General features: G+C 43.6%; 1 protein-coding gene across 24 annotated transcripts in view; it reads left to right on the top strand.

Annotated features, from left to right (window-relative positions):
- PPFIBP1 (PPFIB scaffold protein 1) overlaps nucleotides 1–15033 on the top strand; it is a 92378-nt gene that overhangs the window by 30402 nt on the left and 46943 nt on the right. For 22 of the 24 annotated variants that reach the window (XM_026700969.2, XM_026701009.2, XM_026700977.2 and 19 more), the window contains 2 exons: nucleotides 11110–11207; nucleotides 13013–13218. In XM_026700969.2, the coding sequence (XP_026556754.2) occupies nucleotides 11138–11207; nucleotides 13013–13218 (276 nt within the window). In that variant the 5' untranslated portion in view covers nucleotides 11110–11137. Of the gene's footprint in view, nucleotides 1–4248; nucleotides 4383–11109; nucleotides 11208–13012; nucleotides 13219–15033 lie in introns of those variants that run through there. The other 2 variants (XM_087934321.1, XM_087934312.1) reach the window with 2 other exon arrangements.

Genomic DNA, 15033 nt, shown 5'->3' with positions numbered 1-15033 from the left:
CACTGGCATTGATGAATAACTCATCAATAAGTAGGCCAGCTCATCTGGGAGTCACCAAATTTAGGAAAGTCTGCATTGGTTTTTCTTTTGAATGATCCTGTGATGACCCAAAGGGGCATGGCACAAAGGCAATATAGTCAAATAATCAGTAGGAGTCCCTTTATTAGTTCCAACTTTGCCCCCAATGTCCTGGTTACCTGCTGGGCTGGAGAAAATCTCTCCCAGGAACAGCCTTGGGCTGCAGAGAATCAAGTCCAAAATGTGATCAACAAAAACTGTAACTATAAGTCCAATCAAGGCAAAATGAGGCAATTAGTTTGGCATGGCAGGAGCAAGAATTCTAGATGTGAAGGCATGGCAATAACTCAACACAGATGCCAGGAACACAGATAAGTAAAGTCAACACAAGATAAACTCACTTTTGTTCCCAGCAGCTGCCTGTACTCAGCATACATCTCTTTTAAATTCTCATTCCCAGCTGTGGCTAATGAAGGGAATCAGGGCCCTTTCCTCCCCCTTAAGCCATGCAGCTCACGTTGCTCCCTTCTCCATTCCTCCCTGCATGCCCTAGGATGAAGAGGGGGTGGGCCTGAGTCTTCCTCTGAACTCCCTCTCCCTTGTTCTACCTATTTCCTGCTCTACCCAGCCGGACTTTGCCCTTCCCCAGTTTCCTCCACAGCCAATGGAGCTACACTTCCACTCCCTGTCAGCTGTTTGTCTTCCTCCTCGGATTCAGACTCTGACAGGGGCATGACAGATCTGATTATTAGTTTGCAGCAGAAATTCAAGTCCAGAAAACACCCAGATGATCTATTCAGCAGGATCATTAACTTCTTTGTAAACATATTATTAACATGAATAAAGTTTACAATACCATTAGTAGATTCTTTCAATGTAACGTAAGCAAAACCACCAGCAGCAGCTCAGAGCAGAACTCAGTTTAGCAAGCAAGCAAGACTAGTTTCACTTTCAATTCTCAGCAAAGCACACAGAGCCAAAGCACATCCAGGTTGGTCAGCTCCCATTGGCTGGTCTGTTGTCAGGCTTACTTTGTTAACCATGTCTCTGCCAGTTCATGAATATACTTGGACACCGATGTCCATATTTTCTGAAACTCAACATTGATCCTGGCAAAGAGGGAAGAAATACAGAAAACCATTGAATGTACTTACAGCACTTCGTTTAGTGACCATTCAAAGTTACAACGGCACGGGGGGAAAAAAGCGACTTATGACTTTTTCACACTTACGACCTGTTGTGTCGCGTGATTTACATTCAGACACCAAGCACCTGCTTCATATTTATGACGGTTGCCATGTCCCAGGGTCACATGATCCCCCTTTTGCGACCTTCTGACGAGCAAAGTTGGCTGATTCACTTAAGAACGGTTTTGCTAAGGTAACAACTTCAGCGATTCGCTTACTAAACGTGGTGAGACAATGGGGCGAAATTCGCTTCACAAATGTCTCGTTTAGTCACCGAAATGTTGGGCTCCGCTGTGGTCGTAAGTCGAGGACACCCCCGTAGGGGAGGCAACTGAGGCTGTTTCCACTTTTATTTCCTTCCCTAAGAATAGTTTGGCCTCCATATCCCCCTCCCTGCCGTTGCCAGTTGTCCCCACGTAATTCTGAGTAGCGGGGAGAGTCGAGAACACACCAGCATGGCAATTTTAACCATGGAAACCAAGCTGAGATAATTTGAGGCACTAAATATAAACATCACATGAAAAGCAAATATTCTATTTCTAATACTGTATATGAATCTTGTCTGTGAATATACAGACTGGTATGGAATAACAGCGTTGGAAGGGACCTTGTAGGTCATCTAACCACCCCCAACACTGGAAGTCTTTAAGAAGAGATTGCACAGCCATTTGCCTGAAATGGTATCAAGTCTCCTGCTTGAGCAGGGGTTGGGCTAGAAGACCTCCAAGGTCCCTTCCAACTCTGTTATTCTGTTATGCTGTTTTCCTTCCTTCCTTCCTTCCCTCCTCCCTCCCTTCCCTCCTTCCTTCCTTCCTTCCTTCCTCCCTCCCTCCCTTCCTTCCTTCCTTCCTCCCTCCCCTCCCCCCTTCCCTCCCTCCCTTCCTTCCTTCTTTCCTTCCTTCTCCATCACTGGAGGCTTTTAAGAAGAGACTGGAGAGCCACCTGTCTGAAATGGTGTAGGGTTTCCTGCCTAGGCAGGGGGTTTGGCTAGAAGACCTCCAAGGTCCCTTCCGGCTCTGTTATTCTATTCTAGTCCATTTCTGACAAGTGGCTGTCCAGTATCTTCTTGAAAACCTCCAGTGATGGAGTACCTACAACATTTGGTGGCAGGGAGTTCCACTGGTTAACTGCTCTCACTCCCAAGAAATTTCTCCTTGGTTCTAGGCTGCTTCTCTCTCCTGGATAAGCCTCCATCCATGGCTTCTTGTCCTGCCCTCGGGTGTTTTGAAGTATAGATTGACCCCGCTCCTCTCTGGGGCAGCCCCTCCAATATTGGAAGACTATTGGAGGATTGGAAGCCTGCACAGGTTGTAACTGTGAAAAATGGTCACGAGTCTCTTTTTTTTCTGTGCTGTTGTAACTTCGAGTGGCCACAAAACGAACCATTGTAAATTGAGGACCGCCTGGGTTGGAAAACTTAGAAGTTAGAACGCCCTTGCAGTTAAGACTTTACAATTTTGATTTGTAGCCTTTGGGAAGCTCTTAAAACTTTGGATACTTCAACCACTTGGCCTTTGGAACGTGCTTTGCTCTTGGTAGTACAAAGAGGGTTGATAAGGATTTTCCCTTCCGGCTCTGTGTAAACAGACCTCTAATCTCATTTTGCTCGTAGAAGGCTGAGGGTTCTTTCCAACCTTCTCTTTTCTTCTGTTAAGGCATGTTAATTTGGGTTTAGTGGAATAGCAGAGTTGGAAGGGGCCTTTTGAGGTCTTCTAGCCCAACCCCCTCCTCAGTAGGAAACCCTATACCATTTCAGACAAATGGCTGTCCAATCTCTTCTTAAAAGCCTCCAGCAATGGAGAAGGAAGGAAGAGAGGAAGGAAGGAAGGAAGGAAGGAAGGAAGGAAGGGAAGGGAAGGGAAGGGAAGGGAAGGGAAGGGAAGGGAAGAAAGAAAGTGGCTGTCCAACCTCCTTTTAAAAACCTCCAGTGATGGAGCACCCACAACTTCTGGTGGCAAGCTGTTCCACTGGTTCATTGTCCTCACTGTTGGGAAGTTTCTCCTTAGTTCTAGGTTAGTTCTTAGTCCTCGACTTATGACTACAAATGAGCCCAAAATTTATGCTGCTAAGTGAGACATTTGTGAAGTGAGTTTCGGCCTCACACTGTTCTTTAAGCGCGTGCACACACACACACACACACACACACATATATACACACATACATATATATATATATATATGTATGTATACATATACACATATACATACACATACATACATACATACACACACACACATATCCTCTTGGCTTCTAGGTGCTCACTAAGAAAGGATGTTTCGAAATGACCCTCAGAGCATTTAGTTCCATTATTATTATTGTTGTTGTTGTTGTTGTTATATTATTTTTTTTATATATTATTATTATTATTATTAACGTGCTATGATGCTAAGGAGTTCTACTCCCCCTCCCCACCTGAAAAGAAATCTCTTCCAAATGCAAAACACAAGCAGAGGAGAGGAGTTTCAGTTTCACAGCACCAAGCAGCTTTAGTACAGAACAGTTGAGCTAAGCCATGCCCAGGCTCCTTGCTGTCTCCTTGCTCACACAGCAAATACTCTTTCAGTTTCCAAACAACCCTCCACTCTCTCATACACTGACAGGACACTAGCCAGGTGAATACCGATGGATGCTGGTTGGCAGAGGCAAAATCCCCCCCCCCTTATTTTCCTCCCCCAAAACTAAGCCTGACCACATAGTTTCGTAGCAAAGCACCGGTATCCAGCTAGTATTGTTTACAAAGAAAAAAGCCAATAAAATTGATTAAAAACAAACAATATTTTCCAATTCCTCTTTTTGCCATGGACATCATTAGACTCCTCATTTTGAAATAAACTCTTAATTCAAGCCCAGCTTTTGGGGAAAGGGCTGTAAATTTGGTGCCAATAAATATCGTAGTATCCCACCTTTGAACGCTGAGTAGGATTTAGGTTTGATCTGCTTTTAAGTATCGTGGAGGGTGAAGCATCAGCACCCCCACCCAGTCGTCTGATATTTTAAAAAAACGAAGGTTTTTGTGTTTTTTTAAATCCTCGACAACTTCAGAAAATAGCACCGAGCCGTAGCAACAAGATTGCATAGAAACCGAGCAGAAGTGGCATTTTCAAAACGTGTGCATGACAAAATCCATCTTGTGGGCACCGTTAAGACATCGAGCTGAAATCTCAGCCGCTGTTAAGGTGAGCCTCGTGGAAAAATAAATCGTGGGAAATGACTTTGATTTGGAATCAGCTGTGGTTATTTCGAGCAAGGTTTACAACTGGGTGCAGACCAGGCACAGACGTTCCCACGGGTGATTTAGAAACTGTACCATATGGGAGTGAAGATTGCTGCAAAACGTCCTTTCGGGCAATTTTGAATAAAAACTCATGAGCCATGAAAAAAATGCCTTGTTGATGAACTCAAGGACGAGACAGAGACGTGTTTAAAGTTTTCCTGCTGTCATCGTGCCCTTCTCTCTATCTGTGTTTTTGAGTATTTGTGTGGTTTTCTATTTATATATCTTCGAGCATGTTTTCTGCTTCTGTTTATTTGTGTTGAAAATAGCATAGGCTTACTCGGATTTATTTTAATCTTCCCTCCCTCTTCATCCTGCACCCATAAGAAGGAAAATTCAGATTTGTGTCTATGTGTGTGTGTGAGAGATATTATTCTTGCATATATTTTTTTAGTGAAATGTGGTTTTAGTGGTTAAGCCTTGGGGGTGGGTTTTTTTTCTGGATTTTGCATTCTTTTCTGCATTTGGCCACTTTCAATACAGGCGGTCCTTGACTTACAACAGTTCATTTAGTGACCAAAAATGGCAGACAGTGAAAAAAAAAGTTGCTGTACATTAATTCAATCTTCGTTTGCCTCAAAAGTCAGACTTCAGTTTCTTTTATTTTGTGAAGAAAGTATCTGTATTTCCCATAATGCTTCTATAAGGAAGTCCTCAACTTACCACAGTTCGTTTAGTGACGGCACTGAAAAAAGAGACTTATGACCATTTTTTTCACACTTACGACCATTACACTGTCCTCTTGATCCTGTGATTAAAATTCAGCCAGTTGGCAAGTGACTCATATTTATGACAGTTGTAGTGTCCTAGGGTCACATGTCAGAAATGGTGTAGGGTCTCCTGCACGGGCAGGGGATTGGAGTAGATGACCTACAAGGTCCCTTTCAAGTCTGATGATCTGTTATCCCCTTTTACGGTCTCCCTTAGCAGCAGGAATGTTGGGCTCTCAATTGTGGTCATAATTTGAGGACCACCTGTATGCCGTAGATCTTGGAATTAAATTCTTGCCTGTTTTTCTGTGCGGGATCTTTCTCGATCTTGCAGCATTGAGTGCAATATTGAGTCTGCTTTAAGAAAGTTTTTGATAATCTCCTACATAAATGGTATAATCGGGGTGTGAAGCTTCTTTGAACCGAATGGGCAGCGGGCAATTCTCTTTCATACCGTGCCAGATAAAAGCAATTCGTGTTGTAAAGGGGTTATGGCACTTTCTGCATAATAATTGAAATGTTTGACACTGGAAATGTGCAAAGCATTGCAAAGTGGAGATGGTTTTGGTCTGAGAAGGTTTTGGGGAACAGCTGGCCTGGTGTTTAGGAGAGGCTCTCTTCTAACCTGTCCCTTACGGTTCCAACACCGTGAAAACTACCCACTTCAACAGCAAAAAGTTTGCAAACAATTTGCACAGCCTTTCCTTTCCTTTCCTCTCCTCTCCCCTCCCCTCCCCTCCTCTCCTCTCCTTTCCTTCCATTCCCTTCCCTTCTCTTTTCCTTCTCCTTCTCCTTTCCTTCCCTTCCTTTTCCTTTTCCTTGTATTTTCCTCCATCCCCTTCCCTTCCCTTCTCTTTTCCTCTTTTCCTTTTCCTTCCATTCCCTTCTCTTTTCCTCTTTCCTTTCCTTTCCTTTCCTTCTGTTTTCTTCCTTTCCTTTTCCTTCCCCTCCTCCTCCTCCCCTCCCCTCCGCTTCCCTTCCCTTCCCCTTTCCTCCTTTCTTTTCTTCCTTCCTTCCTTCCTTCCTTCCTTCCTTCCTTCCTTCCTTCCTTCCTTCCTTCCTTCCTTCCTTCCTTCCTTCCCCCTCTGTCCCTCCCTTCCTTCTTCTATCCCTTCTTCCCCATCCCCTGTCATAGGTAGTTCAATAAAGCTTTCCTCCCTCATGTTATTAAAATGTGACATTATGATGATGATGAATGAACTCTGTCCATTCTTGATGTCTGGAATTTATGAGATCCCTGCAAGCATTTTGTAACACCTTGATGATGTTGGCTTGTGTGTGTGTGTGGCGGTGGGGTGTGTGATGGAAGTTGGCGCATGCTTGTTCGCTCTTGGATGATGCCACTGGCATGCTATTTATAATTTTGGTTATTGTGTTTATTTTGGCTCGGTTAAGCATCCAGAGCTGTGTGTTTGAGACAAGTGGTGGAATGAGTGTATTAAACAATAATCAAAATACTTCACTCAGCCTTGTGAGTTTGTCTGCCTTATGATTTAAGAGGTTTTCATTACTAAAATGCTATTTTTCTTTCTTTTTTGGTGGGTGGGGGTAAAGGCTGGGGTTGGTTTTTTAACCCTATGTGTGCAGCCAGAGTTGCAACTATGAACTGAGTACCTAAATAAGTTAATAGAACAAATAAAGAAACGACCCATGATATCATACACGGATAATCCTTGACTTACAACAGATCATTCAGTGACTGTTTTAAGTTACAAGAGCAGTTAAGAAAGTGACTTCTGACCATTTTTCAGACTTGCAACCGTTGTAGCATCTTCATGGTTACATGAACAACATTCAGATACTTGGCCAAGTGCCTGAGGTCATCTGGTCAACTTTTGACAAGCAAAGTCCATGGGGAAGCCAGATTCACATAACAACCGTGTGACAAACTTAACGACTGCAGTGGTTCACTTAAACAACTGGGACAAGGAAGGTCGTAAAAATGGGACAAAACCCTCACTTAATAAAGGTCTCAACCGGTGGTGGTATTTAGCCGGTTCGCACCGGTTTGAGTGAACTGGTAGTGAGGATTTGGTGTGGGTTGCCGAACTGGTAGTAAGTTCTGGCTGGCCACGCCCCCGACTTGGTCGCCGCTGGCTTGCTTGCCCCGCCCACCTAATGCTCACTCACCCCGTCTGCCTGATGCTCACCCCTTAAGGTACTTATTTATTTTCTTTCCCTCCCAACAACCAACTGTTCATACAATCAGCTGTGCCGGGATTCCCCACCTCCATTTTTTTTACCTTCCTGAGCCCCAGAGGAGCCTTCTGAGAGCAAAAACGCCCTCCCCAGAGGCTCTTCTGAGGCCCAGAAGGCCCCAAAACGGAGCATGGAGGGGTGTTGCATGCCCCTCGCATGCTGTTTTTGTTCTTCCTGAGCCCCAGAAGAGCCTTCTGGGAGAAAAATTGCACCCCCAAGGGCAGTGGTAGCTAACCTTTTTTGGCTGCCGTGCCAATAATTGTGCGCTCGCTCACTCTCGCGTGTGCCAGCACCCAGAAGGCAATGCGTGATGGCTCCCCCACGCCCCTGCACAGGCGTGCATGATCCCCCCACACAGTGGGGCTCTTCTAGGCGAGCTCTCACATACCGGCAGAAGTGGCCCTGTGTGCCACTTCTGGCATTTGTGCCATAAGTTCTCCAACATGGCCCTAGAGGCTCCTTTGAGGCCCAGAAGGCCCCCCAAAATGGGTGCGGGGATGGCTCCAAAAAAAAAGAAAAAAAGCCATGCCCACCCAGTCACATGGCCACACCCACCTAAGCATGCCCACCAAGCCACGCCCACAGAACCGGTAGGAAAAAAAAATTGAATCCCACCACTGGTCTCAACCATATAAATGTTCGGCTCCATTGCAGTCATACGTTGAGGACCTACCTGTGTATGATGAGAAGCTACCTATGTACATTACAGTGATTAAAATACACCAAACAAAAGGGGACAAGTAAAAAGGAAAGGAAAGGGGAATAAAAATGAGATCTTGACAGCAATATAACATCAATTCCTTGCTTAAAAAGCTTAAAATCTTTCTTGTTGACATTTCCTGCAGATGGGATGGTTGAACGCAGGTGCTTCCAGGGGAGAGAATTTTGGACATCAAATGAAGAGGTTTATAGATTTGTTAGCTGACTGTTTAAATTAAAATATAATTTAATTTGCCTTTAAGAAGATGCTTGGGAAGGATTTTCCCCACTGCAAGAGGGAAAGTTCAGCAACGCTGAAATGCATAAATATAGTCTCTAACCTATTCCTGATCCTTTTGCCGGGGTTTTTACCAACGTTTGCAAATCTTACTTGGTTTAAAAATGGAGAATTGAATTGAGAAGACTTGCCTTGGGCAGCTCTAAAGATCGGTGGCAATATTATTATTCTCTGACATTTACACTGATGTGCTTATGTGCCCATGAACATGCACGTGAACAAAATGTAGCATAAAATAGCAGATTTCTTTCCGGCCAAATTCACATTTTAAGAAATCCTAAGGAGTTGCCTTCCCCAGGACGATGGAAAGAGATGGGGAGGGGGTGTATTTATTACACTTAACTGGAAACTAATTATATCTGAACTTTATTGAGAAGGTAGACAGAGTGAGAAGCTTGGAATGGGTCTTGTGATGGTCAAGTTTGGGTTGTGCCAAGTTTTTAAAAAAATAGTTTTATTAATTTGATGAGGTCACATCAGGTGAGGGTCATTGGGAGGTGTGAACTGCTGTTGGGTTGCGTGGGTTGGTTGGAGGTTGGTATTGCCTCTCTGGTTAGTTGTGTGGTTGATTTGGATTCTGAGGGTTTTGTAGGCTGGTTGTAAGTCAAGGTGTCTGTTGATGGTGTGGATTGTGAAGGGCCAGGCTTCGATGAACTTACGAGTGTGGCAGGTGGTAGCATATCCAATGATGATGAAGAACACCAACATTCCCTAAACTCCACTGAAGTGTTGTGGCCCACTGGCGGCTGACGGAGCTGGCAGCAAAATCGGACAGTAGTGAAGAGGTTGGGGAAGAACCTAGGCTGGGTCTGGAGGCTGAGGAAGGCTCGGACAAGGGCTCTGCATCAGAGGCAGAGATGGGGCCAGGGCAGGCTGGCAGTCAGCAGCTGCCTTCGAGTTCAGACAGCAGTGAGGTGGGGGAATTTCTGGAACCGGTTCCCAGCCTGCGCATGAGCAGGACTACCAAAAGAAAAGAACAATTGAGAAAGCAGAGTTGACTCAGGAGTAAGGCCCCACCTTGGAGATGATTGGCCCCTCCCATAGGACATAAAAGAGGAGCGAACGGGACGTGAGCTTTTGCAGGAAGCAATTAGTTTGTCTGTTCGGTTCGAGCTTTGAAAAGTTCTGTTGGACTCTGTGTCAAGTTTGGCCTTGCTCTGCGTCTGGCAATTTGTTCTCTGGCCGCATTCCTAGTGTGATAAGATTGGTGTTTATCAACATTCCCCTGAAAGACTGTTTGCTAAGCCTTGCAGGCTGTGAATGAACGTAATTCACAGCTACTGAAAAAAAAGAGTTTTTTCGGGACTGAGACTGTGTGCTATGCCTGCTAAGGAAGCCTAGATCAGAACATGAAAATGTTACCTAGCCTTGTAACAAAACAGCTGGAAACCAACCCACTCCCTCATCCTACACCTGAGCTACAGATGTTTGGCTACAATGTAATATTGTTGTTAAGGTGTTGGACTAAAGAGAAGAAAAATGTCATGTCCAACACAACCTTAAACATTCGATATTTGCTCAATATCTTTGCTTCTTTTCTCGATCACTCCAATCTATCTCACAGGGCTCTTTTTAGGTGATCTCTTGGAAGGAAAATGTGATATAACACCTCCCCACCCCCAAAACAAAAACAAAACAAAACAATAACAATGGAAAGTTTCCTTCTGCAGTGAGCTGAGAGGGGCTTATTTTTTTTAAAAAAGCTTTGGTGATCTACAGCTCACTATATCGCAGGTGTAGAAGGAGGTCTTGTTTATTTTGTGAAAGCATTTCGGTCTCGCGAGGATTATTTCGACATCTGCTAGTTCTGGAAGGAGACAGATGTTCCCCAGACCAGGCAGATGACGACTCTGTGGGAATGTGGAAAAGACGTTTGCCAGCAGGAACGCAAATCCCTCTTTTGACATACATACACACCTCCAATCACTGTAATGTTCCTTTTCCCTACAGCCCAAGCTATCCATCTATTTATTATCTATGTCTGTCTGTCTGTCTGTCTGTCTGTCTGTCTGTCTATCTATCATCCATCCGTATCTATCTATCATCTATTTATTTTCTATCTATCTATCATCCATATCTATCATCCATCCATATCTATCATCTATCTTTCTATCTATCTATCTATCTATCTATCTATCTATCTATCTATCTATCTATCATCCATCCATCCATCCATCTATCCATACCTCTCTCTCTATCATCTATCCATCATCCATCCATATCTATCTTCTATCACCCCCCCATATCTATCTATCTATCCATCTAACTATTATCTATCTATCCATCTAACTATCATCTATCTATCTATCTATCTATCTATCTATCTATCTATCTATCATCTACCTACCTACCTACCTACCTATCATCTATCTATCATCTATATATCTCTCCAGTCTCTTCTTAAAAGCCTCCAGTGATGGAGCACCTACAACTTCTAGTGGCAAGCTGTTCCACTGGTTGATTGTCCTCAGTCTTATGAAGTTTCTCCTTAATTCCAGGTTGCTTCTTTCCTTGATTAGTTTCCTTCTATTGTTTCTTGTCATGCCTTTTGGGTGCTATGTTAGAGCAAGGCTGGATAATACACCTTGTGTGAAAACGGTCTCTAACCCAAGACAGAAGAACCCCGATGTTCAACGAACACTGAACTGAATTTGCAGATTGTTTCCGATTGGCTTCTGAAATGTGTAACTCCTACGTAACTCTTTGTCGCCTCCTTGTTCTAGGTTTTAGTGGTGGCTACCCTACAGAAGGATGACCATGATGGGAGATGCAAGTGAGATGCTGGCTGCAGCTTTGGAACAGATGGATGGCATTATTGCAGGTAGATCATCCGTCACATTCTTCCTTATCTCTGCATTTCATCCTTGGAGGAGAAACCTTGTAGTTGAGGTCAAAGTTTCTCCAGCCTTGGCAACTTTTAAGACTTTGGGGACTTCATTTCTTAGAATTTTTCAGCCAGCCACCTCATTGCTGTGGGATATTCTGGAGTTGAAGTCCCCAACTCTTTAAAGTTACTAAATTTGGAGGCTCTCCAGGTTGAGGGATTGACTTACAACAGTCCGTTTAGTGACCGTTTGACATTACAATGGAATAAAGTGGCTTAAGTCTCCATGCGGCCCATTTTCGATGCAGGTAAGTGCAGGGTCTGCACAGAGGCTCTGGGAGGGGGGAAAAACAACCCTCCCAGAAGTTCTGGTAGGCCATGCCCACCATGGCCACACCCACCCAGCAATTGGGATAACCAGCTAAATAGGAGCCAGGAGCATGTAGCAGCGTCCCCAAAAGCCAACGCAATCCTAAGTTGCATTAACAGAGGGATACAATCAAGATCAAGTGAAGCACTAATACCCCTCTGTAAAGCCTTAGTAAGTAAGACCACACCTAGAGTACTGCATCCAGTTTTGGTCACCACACTATAAAAGACAGTGGTGGGATTCAAATTTTTTTATTACCAGTGCTGTGGGCATGGCTTGGTGGGTGTGGCAGGGGAAGGATACTGTAAAGTCTCTAGTCAGAGGTGGTATATATGCCGGTTCTCCGAACTACTCAAAATTTCCGCTACTGGTTCTCCAGAACTGGCCCGAACCAGCTCAAGACCACCACTGAATTTCCACTCCTTGCAGAGAGCTGGCCATTTGCATCCTTTTTAGAGAGTCATTGAGGCCACTTGGAGGTTTGTCTGTGTCCTCAGTTGTCCCAGAGGTGCTTTTATTTCAAGAGGCAACTGGACTTTCTAGTTTTTCTTTGAAAATATTTTGCTTCTCATCCCAGAAGCTTCTTCAGTTCTGGCTGGATGGTGGGGAATGGAAGGATTTATACAAGTGGTGGGATTCAATTTTTTTTTACTACCAGTTCTGTGGGCATGGCTTAGTAGGCATGGCAGGGGAAGGATACTGTAAAATCTTCAGTCAGAGGTGGTATTTGCTGGTTCTCTGAACTACTCAAAACTTCCACTATTGGTTCTCCAGAACTAGTCAGAACCTGCTGAAGGCCACCTCTGATAAAAGAGATGTGGAGACTTTAGAAAAAGGACAGAGAAGAGCAACCATGATGATGAGGGGACTGGAGACTAAAACATACAATGAACAGTTGCAGGAACTGGGCATGGCTAGTCCAGGGAAGAGAAGGACCAGGGAGACAGGATAGCAACCTTCCAATATTTGAGGGGCTGCCCCGGAGAAGAGGAAGGGTCAAGCTATTTTCCAAGGACCCCAAAGGCCAGACAAGGAACAGTGGAAGGAAACAGAACAAGGAGAGATTCAACCAAGAAATAAGGAGAATCTTTCTGACAGTGAGAACAATCAAGCAATGGAACAGAAGTTGCCCTCAGAAGTTGTGGGAGCATCATCACTTGAGACTTTCAAGAAGAGTTGGACTCCCATCTGTCAGAAATGGTGTAGTAGGGTCTCCTGCTTGGTTGGGGGTTGGGCTAGATGACCTACAAGGTCCCTTCCAACTCTGATTATCTGATCTGATCGTAACCATGGAGCAAAACTCCCTTAACACATTTCTCACTGAAGTCACATCAATTCTGGGCTCAGTTGTGGCTGTACGTTGAGGACTCCCTGGATAATTTGATGTTCAATCTGCAGGTTTAACCTTCTCATTCTCACCCTCGCCCTCCAGGGTCCAAAGCACTGGAATACTCCAATGGCTTGTTTGATTGCCAGTCCCCGACGTCTCCGTTCATGGGAAGTTTGCGGGTTCTGCACCTGGTAGAAGACCTCCGGGGTTTGTTGGAGATGATGGAAATAGACGAGAAAGAAGGACTGAGGTGCCAGGTCCCCGATTCGACGGCCGAGATTTTGATGGAATGGCTGCAAAACCAAATGGTGAGACCAATGCATGGGTCATTGTAAATTATGGTGAACAATATACAGTGGGGCCCAGCCTTAAAAAAAACAACCCAGGATTTTTAACATAAATATTTGTTGAAGGAAGGAAGGAAGGAAGGAAGGAAGGAAGGAAGGAAGGAAGGAAGGAAGGAAGGAAGGAAAAGGGAGAGAGAGGGGGGAGAGGGAGTGGGAGTGGGAGAAAGAAAGAAAAAGAAAGAAAGAGGAAAGGAAAGAAAGAAAAGGGAAGGAAGGAAGGAAGGAAAAGAGAGAGAAAGAAAAAGAAAGAGGAAAAGAAAGAAAGGAAAGGAAAGGAAGGAAGGAAAAGAAAGAAAGAGGGGAGGAAAAAGAAAAAGGAAGGAATGAATGAAGGAAAAGAAGAAAGGAAAGAAGAAAGAGAAAGGAAAACAGAAAGAGAGAGGGAAGGAAACAAAGAAAAGGGAAGGAAAGAAAAGAGACAGAGAAAGAAAAAAAATCAAAAAGAAAGAAAGAGGAAAGGAAAGAAAGGGAAGGAAGGAGGAAAAAAGAAAGAGGGAAGGAAAGAAAGAAAAGGGAAGGAAGAAAAAGAAGGATGGAAGAAAGAAAAAGAAAAAGAGGGAAGGGGAAAAAGAAAGGGAAGTAAACAAAGAAAAGGGAAGGAAGGAAGGCAAGAAAGAAAGAAAGAAAGAAAGAAAGAAAGAAAGAAAGAAAGAAAGAAAGAAAGAAAGAAAGAAAGAAAGAAAGAAAGAAAGAATGGTGGCTCAAGTGGCTGGAACCCTGGACAGGAGGTTAGCAAGCCCGTGTTCGAGACCCGAGTGCTGGGTGGGTCAGGGTGAACTCCCATCCTTTGCTTCAGCTCCTGCTGGAGACATGAAAGGATTCTCCCCAAATGGGTGTTCCCTAGGCAACGGTGATGTCATCTGCTGATCCTTTCAACCTGGAAGTGCCTCTGTGCTTTGACCCTGAATGCGATGCAATGTGACATGCTTGTCAAAATCTTATGGTGTTGAAGGAAGGAAGGAAGGAAGGAAGGAAAAGAGAAAAGGAAGGAAGGAAAAAAGAAAGGAAGGAAGGAAGGAAGGAAGGAAGGAAGGAAGGAAGGAAAGAGAAGAAAGAAAAAAGGAGTGAAAGAAAGAATTTAGATAGAAGGTTGTTATCTTCTCATATTTCCCACGTAACTGACTTTTGATATTAACCTGACAATGCATGTAGGATTGCATTATATCTTACTATCTTGTAAGCAAATTATGATAATTTCAGCCTTTTAGAATTTAGAATAAATTTAGAATAAATTTTAGAATAAATTCAGTTACTATTGTCTGAACTACTTTTACCCCTTCTGTAATTCGTCATGTAAATTGATGGCCAATTAATAATGGTGAAAAACACTCATGCTTTTAAAAATGATGATGTATGCTATCCAGTTCTTTGGTGAAAGGAAAGTTTAGGAAAAAACCAGACTTGAGCCCAGTTTGCAGTTCTAATTTCGCACTGTCCGTCCATTAACATTGAAAAACAAAAATCAGCTTGCAGAACAATAGAATGGAATGGAATGAATAGAACAGTACAGTACAGTACAGTATAGTACAGTACAGAACAGAATAGAAAAGAATAGAATAGAATGTGAAATAGAATGGAATGGAATAGAATAGAACAGAATATGGAACAGAATAGAATGGAATACAATTAATCCCATTAGAATAGAATAAGAAATGAATAAAATAGAATACAATAAAATAAAAGCACACAATAAGAAAAGAATAAGAAAAGAACAACACAGTTCCAAGGGATCTTAGAGATCTTCTAGTCCAACCCCCTGCTCAGGCAGGAACCCTA

The sequence above is a fragment of the Pseudonaja textilis genome, chromosome 5 (assembly GCF_049901715.1).
Source record: "Pseudonaja textilis isolate UNSWEBS1 chromosome 5, rPseTex1.2, whole genome shotgun sequence".
Taxonomy (NCBI): Eukaryota; Metazoa; Chordata; class Lepidosauria; order Squamata; family Elapidae; genus Pseudonaja; species Pseudonaja textilis.
Note: the sequence above shows the minus strand (reverse complement) of the source record. Positions and strands in the feature narration are given on the sequence as shown.